The 16705-nt window shown below is 50.0% G+C and overlaps 8 protein-coding genes across 8 annotated transcripts; 5 read left to right on the top strand and 3 right to left on the bottom strand.

The window, feature by feature from the left end:
• Positions 1 to 827: 827 nt before the first annotated feature.
• Positions 828 to 4760, bottom strand: Z518_04127 (uncharacterized protein; the record flags this gene model as incomplete). The annotated part of the gene is made up of 11 exons (XM_013417835.1): positions 828 to 1639; positions 1697 to 1830; positions 1886 to 2378; positions 2435 to 2490; positions 2552 to 2584; positions 2674 to 2720; positions 2824 to 3699; positions 3790 to 4278; positions 4332 to 4417; positions 4476 to 4507; positions 4741 to 4760. The coding sequence occupies 11 exons, from the start codon at positions 4758 to 4760 to the stop codon at positions 828 to 830; spliced, it is 3078 nt and encodes a 1025-aa protein (XP_013273289.1).
• Positions 4761 to 5565: 805 nt separating this feature from the next.
• Z518_04128 (uncharacterized protein) lies at positions 5566 to 6000 on the top strand (the record flags this gene model as incomplete). The annotated part of the gene is made up of 1 exon (XM_013417836.1): positions 5566 to 6000. The coding sequence occupies one exon, from the start codon at positions 5566 to 5568 to the stop codon at positions 5998 to 6000; it is 435 nt and encodes a 144-aa protein (XP_013273290.1).
• Positions 6001 to 6389: 389 nt separating this feature from the next.
• Positions 6390 to 7307, top strand: Z518_04129 (uncharacterized protein; the record flags this gene model as incomplete). The annotated part of the gene is made up of 2 exons (XM_013417837.1): positions 6390 to 6579; positions 6622 to 7307. 2 exons carry the CDS (start codon positions 6390 to 6392, stop codon positions 7305 to 7307), a joined length of 876 nt encoding a protein of 291 aa, XP_013273291.1.
• A 487-nt stretch (positions 7308 to 7794) lies between these two features.
• On the bottom strand, positions 7795 to 8724 carry Z518_04130 (uncharacterized protein; the record flags this gene model as incomplete). The annotated part of the gene is made up of 1 exon (XM_013417838.1): positions 7795 to 8724. The coding sequence occupies one exon, from the start codon at positions 8722 to 8724 to the stop codon at positions 7795 to 7797; it is 930 nt and encodes a 309-aa protein (XP_013273292.1).
• A 551-nt stretch (positions 8725 to 9275) lies between these two features.
• Z518_04131 (uncharacterized protein) lies at positions 9276 to 11076 on the bottom strand (the record flags this gene model as incomplete). Its single annotated transcript, XM_013417839.1, has 6 exons — positions 9276 to 9663; positions 9733 to 9980; positions 10047 to 10184; positions 10235 to 10475; positions 10538 to 10772; positions 10833 to 11076. 6 exons carry the CDS (start codon positions 11074 to 11076, stop codon positions 9276 to 9278), a joined length of 1494 nt encoding a protein of 497 aa, XP_013273293.1.
• A 999-nt stretch (positions 11077 to 12075) lies between these two features.
• Z518_04132 (uncharacterized protein) lies at positions 12076 to 12306 on the top strand (the record flags this gene model as incomplete). Its single annotated transcript, XM_013417840.1, has 1 exon — positions 12076 to 12306. One exon carries the CDS (start codon positions 12076 to 12078, stop codon positions 12304 to 12306), a length of 231 nt encoding a protein of 76 aa, XP_013273294.1.
• A 1716-nt stretch (positions 12307 to 14022) lies between these two features.
• Positions 14023 to 14728, top strand: Z518_04133 (uncharacterized protein; the record flags this gene model as incomplete). Its single annotated transcript, XM_013417841.1, has 2 exons — positions 14023 to 14184; positions 14237 to 14728. 2 exons carry the CDS (start codon positions 14023 to 14025, stop codon positions 14726 to 14728), a joined length of 654 nt encoding a protein of 217 aa, XP_013273295.1.
• Positions 14729 to 15898: 1170 nt separating this feature from the next.
• On the top strand, positions 15899 to 16486 carry Z518_04134 (uncharacterized protein; the record flags this gene model as incomplete). The annotated part of the gene is made up of 1 exon (XM_013417842.1): positions 15899 to 16486. The coding sequence occupies one exon, from the start codon at positions 15899 to 15901 to the stop codon at positions 16484 to 16486; it is 588 nt and encodes a 195-aa protein (XP_013273296.1).
• Positions 16487 to 16705: the final 219 nt, after the last annotated feature.

Genomic DNA, 16705 nt, shown 5'->3' on the forward strand with positions numbered 1-16705 from the left:
GCTGCTGCAAGTTTTCCAGTCCGGGAAGGGTCATCTGCTCTCCTAGGCTGCAAGGCTCTGGGCTCTCTTTTTTGTTTTGTATTCCCAAAAGGTCAATGTGACAAGGCACCAATGCACGGCCTAAAGTGCCCGGCCGAACGCCAGAGACATGAAACAGCGCTTGAGTGGTTTAGTTGTTGAAGGTCATCCTCCACAATCGGGGGGTGGATTAGCCGGGCTTCACATGCAGAAGGGCAATGTGGTGGTCTGAGATTTGTCGATGCTAGTCCATGGTCATTCGAGTCCCGCTTGGTTCGGATGCGGTCGGATTCAAGGCTCCAGGATGTTGGATAATTCTTTATGAGTTGATTCGTTTCTTCAGAAGCTTTGATTGACTCATTCAACGTCCTCAAGTTCCTGTTTGGGTGGCGAACCGCAAAGAATTCCGAGCACAGCTGCATGCTCGCCCATTCGGCATTGGTCAAACGGCCTTGGGCGTCAGCAACGGCCCTTCTCATCCTCGAATGTCATAGCAGGGGCGGGGCGCTCACGGGTGGTCAATGGCGTTCTCTCGGATCGAGGCTCTGTCACCAAAACGTTTGGAGACGTTGGGATCGACACCATTCGATACCGCATCCGGATCCTCCCAGAAGAAGATCAACAAGCGGCGGTCTGCGGAAAAGAGGGGTCGCATGACTAATATAAAATTTTCAGGCGAAACGTGACTTTTGCGCTCTCAGAAGGAGACTTCCCCGCTGCTTTTGCGAGGCCTGATGAAGCAGCCAATTAGAGAACGAAGAAAGGATGGGGTGAAGGCCTTGCAGATCGTGCGTTTGTTGTCAAAATCTCTACAATTTGTAGCTGTCTATATCGAACCGTTCTATTATTTGAATCAGAACACATGCCGAGAGGATAACAATCAGTATCCAACTCTGGTATAGATGTCTTCTCGTTACGACCGCGCTGATCAGGAGAAGCAAGACATGAAGCACGAGGACGAGTGCCCGATTCAGGCCTGCAGGTGCCTTTCCCCTGTCGTCCAGACCGCTGACGGTTCGAATCTGATGCCCGCCTTGAGGCCAAGGTATCGTCAAACCCAGGCCGTCAAGGATTTGTCCGGCTGTGATCTTGCTCCCGGCTAGGACGATCGGTACACCTGTGCCTGGGTGGGTACTGGCACCGACAAAGTACAAACTTCCAACATGCACGTGTTTGGTCGCGGGTCTAAAGCTGAGAACATTGAAGAAAGAATGGCTCAGTCCCAGAATGGCCCCTTTGTCGAGGTTGAACTTTTCCTTCCACGAAGCCGGGCTGTTCACGATTTCGTGGATCACATGCGATTGGAGGTTGACACCAGTACGCTGGCGTACAGTTTCCAAAACTGTATTCCGAGCTTTGGACACCATCGCCGGCCAGTCTTGCGAGTCCAAGCCTCGATCCGCCCCTCCCTCTAATAGGTGACCGCATGATACAAGAACAATGATGCTGTCTCGGCCCGTAGGAGCGGCACTAGTATCAATACGAGAAGGCACGTTGACGTGGAAGGATGGTTCGATAGGAAGTTGTTGTCGTTGGAAGATCTCATCGAAGCTGGATTTATAGTCATCCGCGAGGAAAACATTATGCGTCCCAAGTTCGGGAATGACTTGGTCGACAGACCCTATTTCTTTGTTAGCTCAAGCATATTGTCCCCCAATATCTGAAGGCACATAAGTACAGTAGAATGAAATACTAGAGCAGGAAGTTGGCTTTTTCGACAACGAGGCAGCTTGAGCCTGTATTCGACACCAAGAGGTTCGCCCCACCTTCACCAGCGCGTCCAGCACTTTATAGAACCCACCTTTAGGATACCTGCATCAGATTAGCCAGCCGAATCAAGATAACGGCGATCTTGGTGGCAACCAACCAAATGCCTTCTGCCAGTTCTGTATATTGAAGCAGACTGTACGTGCCGGGAGTTTCAAAGGGACTCATGCCCATGTACATGCTGCCGAAGGTGAAGGCCCGTCTTAGACGCTCAGTCATAAAATAGCGCGCTGCTCGGGTCCAGATACTTTCAAAGGCGTGAAGGACTGGCAGGTAGGACAGAAAACCAGGCCTGGCCATCGACCACATGCTTGAGAAGTTCTTTCTCAAAACGTGGGCGACACTAGCTTCGTAATGAACGTGCGCCTCCTGCATCCAAGCCAGGTATCTTTCGATCGTCTTTTTCATTCTTGCAATGTCCGTGGACAGTTCGATGCATTCCCCATCTCCAAACCAGACATTATAGTTAGGCTCACATTTCACCAGTTCAACTCCTTCCGCTTCGAGGGACGTGCCTAGGGTCGGTGAAGGCTTCTTCGAAGAGGTCGGGCAGTAGAAGAAGAGAGGGGCCTTGATCGAAACGGTGGCCGGCACTGCGGATTAAGCTACAGCGTCCTCCGGCGTGATCATTTTTCTCCAGCACAGTGACCCGGAGGCCCGCTTTGGCCAGTCTCGCAGCACTGGCGATGCTTCCAGCTCCCGCTCCTGGGAAATAGAGGTCAGGTTGGGGAACACGACACTGGAGGAACGTTCTGTGAGAACTCACCGACAATCACGACACTTTTTGGCTTGCTCGTGCCTGACCGGTGATCAGCGAAATAGGTCGATTTTTGTCAGGGAAGATGAGGGCTCGGCATTGTGCAGGGACCATCATCGCCTAGGGCCTACCGCTCCGTCTCCCCACGCCCACGGGGGACCAGGCTTGGTGACAAAGTCTTATAAGTCAAAGGGTTCCCCCCATCGTGAATGTATTTGTACTGTCCTATGCCTTTATACTGTGCCTCTCCATCCTGCCATCGTCTTCCATCCTACCCATACCCTTCTTGCTGGAGGAACACTTGTCCTTCCCCTTTTCCCGCCCCCGATAAAGTCCAGAGGTTTGCCCTGCTCCATCCGCTCGCGCATGACCCTCCCTATTTCCATGTAGCTTTCCACAGCAACGCGAATGCCACTACGCGCATATCTGGGGAGTTCTTCGATCGCGTTTCTATTTTCGGCATACATCGTGAAAGCAGCGTCCAGTATCCTTTTTCGATGAGTGGCGAAGGCCTCTCTTCGAGCATCAACTGACGTGACTGGCGATCTACCCAGCCATTCACTTGGGATGTAACATCGTCCAGTCTCGGCGTCAGTACGAACATCGCGAGCAATGTTGATATATTGCAGTGCTCTACCCATCCTTGCGCCCGCCGCAAGACATTTTTCTTTGGTCGCTATGTCTGTGTCTCGATCCGGGTCATGTTGATAGACCAGGTTTAGACCAACTGTCCCTGCCACACAGGATGCATACCTCTCAAGATCAGAGTAGGTCTCAATGGGCGTGGTTGTCTTCGATCCCTTGTTGAAGAACTCCTGATCGATTCGAAATCCGTCGAGAAGCGCATATAGGGGTTCCGAAGGCAGCTTGTCGGCTGGAAGGAGCACTAGGATTGACTGAACCTGGCTTGGAAATGGAGCCAGAGCATGCCGCAATCGTGCCTCGTCCCGTTTTGGAGAGTATATGGTATCTAGAAAGTTGGAAAAATGCTTCACCCACTTGTCTGCCTCCTCTGCCGAAGGCGCGTTGTCGACCAAATCATCGGCCACTCTGCAAAATGCGTACAGCAAGACCAAGTCGATCCTCAGACGGCCGGCAAAGACACCCGAGGCCAAATAGAATGATCGGCTCTTTCTCGCAAGAACTGTCAGAGCATTCTAGAAACCTTTCAAACGTGCACTGTCATATCTTGAGGTTGGCAAGAATAAAGCGTTCAGCAGCAAAGCGGGCGACGGTGTTCCTGGCACAACAGGAAATTCTTGAGGAAAGGCATCGAGGATGGCAATCGCGTTATCGAATGCAACCGAGCCCCACACTACCAGAATGTTGGTGATCAAAAAGAACACGGCTTCTTCAATTTCCAAATGTGGCCAAACGTGGATTCCAAGCTTAGTGCCGGACTCGATGTGCCATGTCCCTCGACGAAGAGCGAGTGTGTCAACGATCCAGAGATAGAGCGTCGGAAGACCAATGGGCAGCCATGTCTGGGTCCATGGCAAGGTAAGGAGGAGTTGGTAGGCAAATGTCCAAAGCATCAATAGTACTGGAGAGGCCCACCCAAATATGAGCCTCGCTCTGACAAAGATGGGAACGGCGGAGCACAAAAGAAAGATTCCCTGACCCCGGCATTTCCAGGAGCCCAATGAGCTGCCGACGAGATCTCGAGGGTCCGTTTCATTGTGCAAGTAGGTGGCCGTGATGACCGATTTGGTGGCTAGGATTTGCAAGCCAGTGGCCTATGAATTGATCAGAAAACAACAACCCACACCAGAGAATCCCATCCACTAACAATGTAGGATTGAATGAGGAAGAAAAACATCTCCTCGGCAGGGATGTCAAAGAGTGTTGGTCCTAGGACGGCATCTTGCGGATAAGCTTAGATGAGTCAGTAACTTGAAAGGCCCGGGAAAAGCTATCTGGCTGGCATACATACTCCATATCCTGGTTCTGACGAGGTATGAGTCCCTACGCAGGGGGTATTAGAAATGTGGTGCCACAACGTGTAATGTTTTTCAATGACGGCCACTACCTGTAAGAAACAGATCTTGTACACATCTCTCCGAGTGAACAAGGGACCCAAAACTATAGACAGCAGAGTGGCGAGAGGTATAGTATATACAACGTGACTATTTCCCGACCGAAAAAGTTAGTTCCATTCTGGGAAGACCGTATTTCCTAATACAGAACAATGCACGTACACAAGCACATACTCGTACATCAGGGCAGAATTAATCGGAGAACTGGTCCAGCTGGCTCACAAGAAAGATAGCTCTGCTCACAAGCTGAGATATCTCTGCCACAGGGGGTCATGGTACAATTAATATCCGAAGCTTTTTCATCGACTCAACAAAGCCAACTCAGGACCATTTCTAACTGCTGGCACTAATACTTGCTGCCATTGGGGTACTAAATTGCTAGTTAGCACTAAATAATACTAATGCAATTTGGCCAATGCACGCACGTTGCGAGTACGACATGACTACGGACGATTTCTACAAATTCTATCACCTACTCTCTCTTCTCCTCGCGCTTCAGTTCACCACTCCCGTCATGGCCTTCTCCAATGCTCCTGCGAAGTCGAGTAGTTGCAGCTTTCTCTGCTCTGCTAGCCGATTCCCTAATCCAGGATCTTGCGCCGCCTTGCGCCACCTACATCAGGGTGTCATTTATTTCTCCCATTCACTCCGCAGTATTCCGACTTGTGAGTGGCTTTTTTTTTTTCCCGCAGGCAGATTTGATATTGTGTGATGTGATGTGATATGATAGTAACCTCTGCTGACTTCCCGGACGTCGACGACCTCTCCATATCCTTGAAGATGACCTAACCGTCTCTCTGCGAGCACCATCACCAGTCTTGACAAATGGCAGGCACGACAGCTACGACCATGCCTCGATAGGTCTTTCTCGAGGAGCTATTTTTTGTACTTCCGTCTCCAGTCTTTTCGAAAGTGACTAAGCTGTCCTCTGCGGTGACTGAAAACGACGCCTTCAATCGGGCCTCGCTGTTGGCCTCTCGGAGGAATATGCGTGTCTCGAACCCTCAGAAGCACATGAGAAGCCATCCCCATCCATACCTCAGTGGCAACTTTGCCCCTGTACACCAAACCCAACCTCTAACACCATGCAAATATTCGGGAGAAATTCCAGAAGAGCTACGTGGAGGTGAATACGTTCGAAATGGGGGCAATCCAGTGACGAATGGGGATCTTGGTCGAGATGCGCATTGGTTTGACGGCGATGGCATGCTCAGTGGCGTGTCTTTCACAAGAACCACCAATGGAGTACAGCCTGAATTCGTCAACCAATACATCCTGACCGATGTATATCTAGCTGCCATGTCCTCAAAATACCTGCGCGTTCCCACCCTGCCCAGCATCGCGACTCTGGTCAATCCCCTTTCTTCGCTGTACACCATGATGGCCGAGCCTTGGCGACCTGCGAGTCAGGCCCACCAATGAGAATTTCTCTCCCTGGCCTGGAGACCATTGGCTGGTACAATGGCAATAAGACAGATGGAGAGATTGGAAGCGAAGATGGCCCGGGTTTTTGACGGCGACGGCTTGCTGGGGTTCATGAAGGAATGGGCCACTGCACATCCTCGTGTCAACCCCAAAACAGGAGAGCTGGTTCTCTTTCATTCTACATTTGTGCCGCCTTACTCAATAATCCCTGCCAGAACCCCGCCTGTCTGAAAGACCTACCAGACTTCTGAATTCTCCTATTCCAGGTATATCATCTGCCAAGATGATGCACGACTTTGGGGTTTCTTTTCATCACACAGCCATTATGGACCTTCCTCTGTCCCTGGACCCACTGAACCTGGCGAGGAACCGGCCGGTGGTCGCCTATGATCCCCATTCAAAATCCCGATTCGGGTCTTCCCCAGGTACTCGCCGCACCAAATACGTTCGTTCGAACCGGACAGCCCAGGACACCTGCTGTCAACATGTTGGCGTGTCGGCTGACATCCGCGGCACTGATCTTCGCTGCTGGCGATATTGCTTCGCCACAGCTGACGACCCCTCAACGGGAAGGGAGTAAAGAGCAATGTCGCCTCTACTATTATCATTTCTCCTTAGACGATCCCGATCGAAATATCATTAATTACCAGTTCGCCTTGAGCGCCATTCCCTTGGATTTTCCCAGCACAAGAGAGGATAAAGCGATGGCCAAGTCGAGGTATATGTACGGCTGCTCGACCTCTGAAGGCTCCTTCGGCGCCGCTCTAGGGCGAGCAGTCAAGATTGATTGTCTCGTCAAGATCGACGCGGAGAAGCTAATCAGGCAAGGCAAAAAGGATCCAACTTTACAACCAATAAATGGATGCGTTGACTCCAGGTCCGTGAAAGAAATCCTCGCCTCGAAAGATGAAAATGACCCCATTTCAGTCTTCCAATTGCCAGCAGGATGGTACGCTCAGGAGCCACGCTTCGTCCCCCGACACCATTCTGCTCGCGAGGATGACGGTTGGCTATTGACATACGTCATTGATGAATCCCAGCTTGATTCTCAAGGCACATGCCGGCCCGACGCTGTGAGCGAGCTGTGGATCATCAACGGTATCGACATGAAGACAGTTGTGGCTCGCGTATACCTGACACCGCGCGTGAGCTATGGGCTTCACGGCAGCTTTTTTGCCGAGGATCAAGTCAAATCTCAGCGACCGGCCGAGACGATTCGCGGGATCAAGCGAAGTACCCAGAGAGTACGACACGCTAGCTGGTGGCAACCTGTCAGAGAATGGCTTGAAAAGCGTATTGGATGATGATCGCGCAGATTGTACATATAAAATTATTCATTGGATCGCATTGGATTGGGGTGGCGGTGTTGGATCCCCCAACCCAATACATGGCTCTTTCGAGCCGGTTCATGAACGAAATCCCTCATGTATATATTTGACAGGGGATTTTGCATTGACCAGTGTGGCGAGGTCAATTTACCTGCATGACGAGAATTAATTTGGTGCGGTAATATGCCTTATTTTGGACTCCACACAGAGATTGCGGTCATTCATGTGGATGCCATCCCAGTTTCGCTTCACAGGGAGGATCGTAGTCGCTGCCAAGCCAGCGAGCTGTGATTTTGTAGGAGGGAAGGGCATAGCGAATGCACTATGATCCCGGCCATCAGTGGAGCCGCCCAAAAGAGTAATGAATTGAAAAAAAGCAAAGGGCTAGATAGCTAGATTGTTTCGACTCGTAATAGGAAGAAACCCGGATAGAAGAGGTAACAAGCCAGAGAATAGAAGGGGCCTATGCGAAGGAGAGGGAACTCACCAGACACCGTCTTCCATTTGGTCCACTGGCTTCAGTTTCGATGAAATGCCCCGTTACGAAAATCTGAAGTTGGGATGGACTTGGACTTGTCGAGGCTTGGTTTTCGTTCATCCGGTTGGTACGGGCAGAGTCCGCAGACTGAGAACTCAATGCCTCATCATTTCTCAAGCACTGCTTCTCAACAGCTCCATCTCTCCATATACCACCACTAATATCGTCCTCGTCCTTCCTCCGCCGAAAGGCAATCTGCACCAGGCTCAACAGCTCATCGTCCCTCCTACCCTCAAAGAACAGCTCGAGCCGATGTTTCATCCGCCCCAGGATTTCAGGCCAGAAGTACACCAGATCCAAGCGCGCCAGGGCGGGAAACGTCCTCAGCAGCTTGGCGTGCGGCGCCGACGTGTGATCCGCGAGAAGTCGATAGATTATACTCTGTGAGAACGATTGGTGCGCCGAGTCCAAGGGAAGTGGGTCCCGCGTACTCGTGAATGGGTGGAAGAACTGAATTGGTGATAGCGGGTGCGACCGCGTGAGGTCGAATTTGTAGATCGAGACATGCCGCAAAGAATTTCGGAGCCAGGAAGGCAAGTACGATGATGTGCTGATATATTCGAGCTCGTGGACTGAGCAGTAGAGGTGCATGTGGAGGGCAATGGCAGTTTGGATCTCGCGTCGCACGAGGTGGCAGGTCAGGAGAAGATTGGCGGCCGGATGGACGTGCGAGCCTCCGCTGGCCTCTTCTGGGGCAGGGTGCAAGTCATAATCCCGGTGGTAGTACTTGGGACGCGATGAGGGGGACAGAATGTACCTGTTGGAACCTGAGAGGAGGCGCTCATATATCAGAGAGCGGATCTCCGGTGGAAGGGAGAGAAGGTTGGTGTCGTTGTGGAAGTGGTGGTCTGGCATTGATAAAGAAGATTGCGATTGAAACAGGTTGAATTTTTGGATATCGACCATCTCATCCGATGACCGGGGTGTATGGGACGATGCAGCTTCCACCTTTACTGGAGAGAGAGCAGCAACAGACCAATATATGATCATGTCATGATGAGAGTTTCTTAAGGACAAGGCTAGATGTTTGTTCAAGACTGGTGAGAAATGAAAGGCGGAATTATTACCTTAAGATAAGAAACAAACCACGTGACTCCGATAATGACTTGCTCTTTGAAAAATTGATGTAGTTTTCACCATCTCGACAACACCACCACGACGAGGCCTCTAGCATCGGCAAGGGTCTTTATAGGGTTGATCGAGACTGGGATTCAATGTGCTCAGGATATGACAATGTCTCAGACCTTGAAAGCCTAGAAAACTGACAGCAAAGCAAGGACACGACAAGGTACAGGCTATAGCGGCCTTCAGAGCACTCAATTTGGTCCATTTGGCAACAGAAACACCCAAAGAGCGCATCATTTCCTCCGGTATCAATCAATACTACTTCTCAATCTGCTTTTCAATCAATACTGCTTCTGCATCTCCTTCTTGACCGGTGGAAACTCAATATTCGGCACAATGGGATGTCTATTCCCATCAGAACCGGCCACTGATGGGGTCACATATTCCTGATGTCCAGCCTTGTGAACCCTTCCATTGATCATGATGATATTCAACTTATCGTGGTCCTGGAGCACGCCGATGTCCTCCAACGGATTGCCATCGACCAGGATACAATCTGCAAAATTCCCTTCCTTGATCTGACCCATCTCGTGCGACCGCATGAAGAGTTTAGCCACGCCGTAGGTCGATGCGATAATGGCTTCGTGCGCGGTAAAGCCCAGTAGGTTCTTGAAGTGAGCTAGATCTCGAGCATATGTGCCGTGCGGTGTCCAGGCGAAGCCATAATCACTAGACAAATCAAATGCTTTAGTATTTGGCGCACCGTGATGCATTGTTTTGTTGCATGTAGATACTTACCCTCCGGGCAACACCACAATGCCTCTCCGATGCATTTCTCGAAGACCTCGGATGGCGTGCTCCAGCTCCTTGCGGTAACCCACTTGTTCTGCCTTCTCGTGAGTGTATCCAAATGCCTCTGCATCGTTCAAAGTCCCGATCAGCCAGTTTATACCCGGTGCGATCACATGTTTCGATTTGGCTACTTCTAACATATCCATTCCTTCTTCGTCAATGTAGGAGGCATGATAGATTACGTCCACGCCATGCTAGGTACACGGTTAGCATATATTGCGACCGAAGTAGGGCCAGTGGTAATTGCGAAGGTTACGAACCTTAACGCACATTTTGACAGAATCTCTTGCTCGTGCATGTGCGCAAAGTCGTTTACCCGCCTTGTGTGCTTCATCCACGCAAGCCGCTGTTTCTTCGTCGGTGAAATAGCAGTCTTGTGCCGACCTTGTCTCAGTGATCTATCGATTTCATTCAGTCCCATTGTGACGCTGGGAACAGGTCAACGCACCTCTTCACCAGACATTGATAGCTTGATGTTGTCAGCTCCTAGTCCGATGTGATGCTGGATAACAGATCGCATCTCGTCCGGTCCATCCGCAAAGGCGGTTATTCCTGCCACCAGTTCACCACCTCGGCGGGCCATTTCCTTCCCATTGGCAAGGTATCGGGGACCCGGAATGTCGCCGGCATTGATGGCATTTCGAATGACAATGTCAAGGCGCTCTTTTGCAGATGCAGCTCCAAAGCACCTGGTGAACGATTAGCCTCCCTCCTCAACTTTCGTTTCGAGAACACGGATCAGCGGGCTTACATCGTATATCCGGAATCAAGATAACACTGAGCACTACGTGCCGTCAAGAGAACATGCTCTTCAACTTCCAATTCTCCCAGACGATCAAGATCGCCCCCATTCCAAGTCAAATGTGTATGAGCATCGCCTAGACCGGGCATGAGAGTGCGTCCTTTCCCTTCAAATACTCGCACTGTCGGATCTTTCAACAGCTCCTCTTTGTTCTCTACCTTCCCAACAGCCTTGATGCGCTGGCCTGGAGGGTGAAATCAACAGTCTGCCCAAGATTGGGACCGTAAGATAAGATTTCCCTGACCTTTAATGTATACATCACCTCGATACATTGGCTGGCCAGTGGCTTCAAGAATATTCACATCAACAAACAGGACCTGTGAATCTGGATGAGTGCCTAGAATCTCATAATTCTTGGGTTGAAGACTTTTGTCGAAATGGACCGAGTCAATGTATGCAACATTGCGTGGAGGACCATCGTAATGTTCTAGCTGGTGGGCGGGAGAAGTCCATGGGATTTTGGGTTCCACGATTCTTGCTGGCGCCATAGTTGCTGTTGCGAGTAATCCCAAGACTTTCTGGTACTATTTGTCGTATCGAGAGGTATGAAGCCAATCAGTATGGTATAAGCCGGAGGCCAATATGGTCCAAAGATTAAGCACAAAAACGGCATCCCGACATGTCTCCTGTACTCATATGTAGGAGGCACTCCTCAGTGGACTCACCTAAGCCGACATGAAAAACCCCCCTCGACAGGTTTTCAAGCCATTGAGCCCCCTTCGGCATCGACATTGTCCATCTCATGCACCCCGCAACCTTCCCCCGCAAAGTACTCAATCCTTCGATGAGGGGGTTTTTTGGACAAGGATACGATTCGATTTGACGGTCAGGATGGCGGCAGTATAACAAGGCCCATCAACTTTAATTCAAGATTGTTGCGAGCGGGGTCAGCGTGGTCTAGCCACTCGCCCCAATGGATAGCGAGCGTTGCAATGGAGCAACCAGCTTAATCGAGAAGATCCATGATGAGAGGGGCATTATCCTGTGGTTCCCTGTTGAACAGTTGGTGATCTAACGTTTGCAACAGATCGACTCATTCTGCAACACTCGCCCACTAGGCCGTATCATCATTGACCGGAAACAGCGTTGACGTGGAAACCTCGAAAATATCAGTAAGAGAATTATTATTTGTCTATCCTCGATTAGCGATTCAAGCCATGCTAATGGTGTTAAAGACCTGAGGACGTGTTCAGGGTGCTTGAAGACAGGGGTTTGTGGAGGAAAATACAATGCGGGCAAAACCCGCAAAATGCTGCTCGCATTCGGCCATTTGATCCAGTGGTCTCCACGACAAGCTTGCCTTTGCTCCACAAACAAGACGGGAGCAGACATCTTGAAAACAGGACGCATCGATTAGATCTTCAGCAATTTCAACACCTGATAATATTGCTTTCCTGGTGTTAATCTCGATCAAGACGACCTATCCACGCCTCCCTGTCGCCGACTTATATGAATCTTCCTCCTTACTAGCTATGATTCCTTCGGATATGCCGACTCATCCCATGATTTTAACCAAGAGACCCAATTCTGTCATTGGGGACGGTGATGATATTTATGTGTACCTTGGCTTCACAGAGACTGCCAACTATGAAAGGGAGGTTGACGTAACCATCGGGAAACCCTGTTTCAAGATCACTCAAGAGGAGGTACTTGATCATGGATGGGGTTTCACAATCAATGGCGTGACGGCACCCGAACGCCAGAGAGATCACAAGTAGTTCGACATTGGGACATCTCCTGGCACGTTTATCCTATGGGGTCTGATTGCTGTTCTAAAGGAACGGCTTCCAGAACGGTGAAACGGGACAAGAAGCAATAACGGATGACTTGATCTTCGGCATCCCGTTCTTGATCCAGACCGTATCTGCTGGCTAGACATTGCGAGCCGGTGATGTGTTGCTCCTGGGACACCAGCCGATGTGGGATTTGGGTTTGATCCCAAGATCTGGCTCCATTCTGGAGATATGATCAAGGTTTCGGTTGACCAACAATGTTTACGCTGTTGGGATCTAAAAATCCATCTCCCAGTCAGATCATGGCCTCCATCTCCAATGACCGCACAACTCATGGGTGTGGACTGACAACCATTGGATGGAAAAGTCTTTTCTATCAATGCAAAGATTTTGGTAGTTCAGGAACGCCCATCTATTTCATACACGGGCCACTAGACAAACTGAGTATCGCATCTTTTGCTTCAGACGCTTACTAACTCTGCACCCAGGCTGGCCTTAAAGGTGAATCTAACCTCAGGTTGATTGCCCAATCCATGGGTTGCTTGATGGGCATGAAATTTGCACTGAATCGTCGCTGGTGGGACCACCACCGTCGCCGCTACCGGAACGCTAGCAGTAAGGCGTCATATGCGAGAGCGGTGATGGTTCGTGAGAAGTGAATGCCTGGGGATGTCGATGCTGTCGTCGGAGCCGGGACTTCGGACTGGAGCAAGAAACAAAATCCTCTTGCGATTGCTGCGGCTCGATTATCTCTGCTTGGTAGGACCCCAAAGGGTGTGCAAAAGCATGCACGGCGTTTGCTGATTCACACATGGACACATTGGAGATATCAGGCATACTTTGTTGTACTATAGTCATCAACGGCCGAGGATAAAGTGTCACCTCCTGAACTTTCCAAGAGCATGCAAAAAAAATGGAACATGCCCGGCTGCGCGAAAGTCGTCATTTTGCCCGAAGTCGGCCACTGGGATCTCTCTGAAGGCACCGAAGCTGTGTACTCTGCTACAACGAAATTCCTAGATGCCGAATAGAAAAATATACTAGACCTGGCGATAGTTCAGCCTTGTCAGCCAAATGTGCCCTATTGTGACTCCGCTGAATCTGATCTACAATCTCAAACCTTGGGAATGTCACATGAGCCAATCCAAAACCAGCTCTGACGATCCAAGTCATTCTTAACCCGCGCCAGGGTTTGATATTACTGATGGCGTTGGGAATGTATTTCGTGGTCTTCTCCTGAACTACGGGGGCAGCTCGGATGCTCCACCGTTCTGCATCTCGTCCGCTCTGCAGCTCGAAAAGCCCTGCATAGATTCGGCCATCACTATCCCCAGGACCACTTTGATCATAAAAACTCGCGGGAGAATGTTCGGACAGATGCCTGGTCTTCAGCGCGCTATGCCGCGCCTTGCTGCACAATCGATACCCGTCAAACCTAGATCAATCAAGTTCTACACCACGAACAAATCAATCAGACCACGTCCAAACACTACGCAGTCTTCACGATGGCGGTTTCCATCGGCACAATGCATCCAGACGCGACAGTTCTCCCCGTCAAGTCCTAGATTAAAAGCTGGGGATAGGATGTATCATCGCACAGGCGTACGTATTTTCATCCGCGGTATGTCTCCGTCCTCTCTGACGTTCAGATAGCCATTCTCATTCAGATCAGCGGCCATCTTTGTCGGTGTCGGCGCGGCGATGATATTCTATTTCCAATATGAGAAAGCGAGACTGGAACGGAAGAGGATTGTGGAGATGAGTAAAGGGTATGGCAAGCCGAAAGTGGGCGGCCCGTTCACACTCAAAGATATTGACGGGAATGACTTCACCGAGAAAGATCTGCTGGGGAAATACTCACTTGTACGGTAGCCCGCCTTGATCTTCAAGATTCTTTGCTCATATTGTTTTGCAGATCTATTTTGGATTCAGTCATTGTCCAGATATTTGTCCCGACGAGCTCGACAAAATGGGCGCGGCTATTGACATTATCCAAGAGAAGGCACCCAACACTTTGCGGTCCGTTTTCATTTCCTGCGACCCCAATCGGGACACTCCAGAGGTTCTTCGGGCCTACTTGTCCGAATTCCATCCCTCCATCATCGGCCTGGTGGGTACCTGGCAGCAAACGAAGGATGTGTGCAAACAATATCGAGTTTATTTTTCCACTCCACCCGAGTTAAAGCCAGGCGAAGAAGATTATTTGGTGGATCATAGCATCTACTTCTATGTCATGGATCCAGAGGGTGATTTCGTGGAATGTATCGGCAGACAGGACACTCCAGAAAGTGCGGCAGGCATTGTTCTCCAACATATTCGAGATTGGAAGAAGGAGGGAAAGCCGATTGATACGACACCTCTACCATATCTCAGAGCAAAGGAATCGGCAACAGTCTCTGGAAAATGAAACAAAACGCTACCGCCAGAAATGTTGGTGGTCATGCACTATTATTCTCTTTCTGCAGCCCTTAGCAAAAACACGATGAAAACTTGATCAGAGCCACCTCGGTCGCAAGGATCATGCCCACCGCCACCAACTTCAGAAGGCCAAACTCAGTAATCACCAAGACCCAGAGAGCGTACGACAGGAAGGATTTTGACAAAACGTCATATCGCAAGCTTTCTCTTTTATATAGCGTAGCGACGGTGCATGCCGTGGGTGTACAGAAACTCCACTTTCTCAGAAGATGTATTGGAATGGTCAAAATGATGAGATGTACTATAAACAAGGAGCAGGTTAAAAAACATTTCTTGAGCCTCGATCTTGCCCTTACATTCAAGATGACGCCGTCTCTCATCTTGCATATTGCAGCCATCCAATCCAAATCTTTCCCAGCCACTTCATTTACATTGCTGGTGAAGGAAGTTCTGGATTAGGAAGGTCTATTTCCTGAATGAAGACATTCAATATGCAGGGGAGCAGTTAGACACACATATTTTGCATTATGTCTGGGATGAGTGGAAAGGAGGCAAGAAAAAATGAGGCGGTGAAGAGTGAACGTGGCTCCAGTTGAGACGGCTAGAGAGGCTGCATTTTCTCGGATTCGGATTTTTCGCGGATGTGGGATAGAAAATGGTTTGGTAGCGAATGAAAATGCAATAGCATCGTCTGAGAGTTGGGCAGCGGTTTAACGAATTCTCTGCGGGTGCTCAGCTATCAAGCAAAGAATAGATAAATGAGCCCCCCTTTGCTGTCAGCAGCATTCCAACATACAAAAAGGATTGTGTAAGTGGGATGAAGATTGCCGAATGACGTACATACTAATTTGCTCACGGGAGGATTGGCTGACTTACTACTGGCCTGCGCACTTGCGCCCAATCCTGAATCTCGCTGATAATGACTTCCTGGGTGATGCGCCAGAACTTTTTCTCTATGTACCTCTGGGCAAGAACAAAAGTGATTGTTCGAGCGCCTTTTCGTCGGATGCTGTCGTGGCGGTCACGATAACAAGAACTTTTGTGCATAACAGAAGAAGAAATTGTTCCATCGGAGTCCCCTACGTCGATAGAACCTTATCTCAACCAGAACTAATATACAGTGTGCAGAAAGAGATATCACAAGCAGTGCACAGCAGAAATGTCGGCAGAAACCTCAAAATCCAACGACATCATGGCCAATTCATCCGCAAACCTTTCACCTTCCTCCAAGACTCCATCAATCCTCGACCCTGCCAACTTCCCTCAGACCCTCTCTTCTGAAACCATTTACATCTCCCTTGTCTACGACCCTCTAGATATCCCGGCCTACCTCCGCTTTACTCGCTCCCCCACCGCTGGCGCCAATGTGCTCTTCTTAGGCACCACACGCAATACGTTCGACTCACGCCCGGTCTCTCGACTGTCATACTCAGCCTACCCCTCACTAGCCCTCAAATCTCTGTACGCCATTGCCGATGACGTGCAGAAGAAACATGGGCTCGAGAAAGTGGTGATTGTCCACCGACTGGGCGAAGTCAAAGTGGAAGAAGAGAGCATCGCTGTCTCCGTCAGCAGCGGGCATCGAGCCAGTGGCTGGAAGGGAGCTGAAGAGATCTTGGAGAGAGTCAAGGCAAGAGCAGAAATCTGGAAAAGAGAATGGTTCGCTGACACCGGTGAGGTGGAGGAAGGAGTCTGGCGGGCGAATAAGGATAGGGACGCTCAAGGCAATATCATTCAGACGAAATGAATCTTCCAAAGTTGTCATCTAAAAGGGTGGCAGACTCTGGCCATTCGAGAGAACTAGGACTAGATGGCCTTTCTTTTCGAGGACACAGGAAACACTGCGATCTCTTGCAATCCACAGTTGGCAGGTACTTGGATACGAAAACTTGTCATGCGCAAGTCTCGCGAGATCATTCCGCGATGGGGAAGAAATGATCGATTAGCGAGCGATCGAGCGGCATGA

Source organism: Rhinocladiella mackenziei, assembly GCF_000835555.1.
Source record: "Rhinocladiella mackenziei CBS 650.93 unplaced genomic scaffold supercont1.3, whole genome shotgun sequence".
Taxonomy (NCBI): Eukaryota; Fungi; Ascomycota; class Eurotiomycetes; order Chaetothyriales; family Herpotrichiellaceae; genus Rhinocladiella; species Rhinocladiella mackenziei.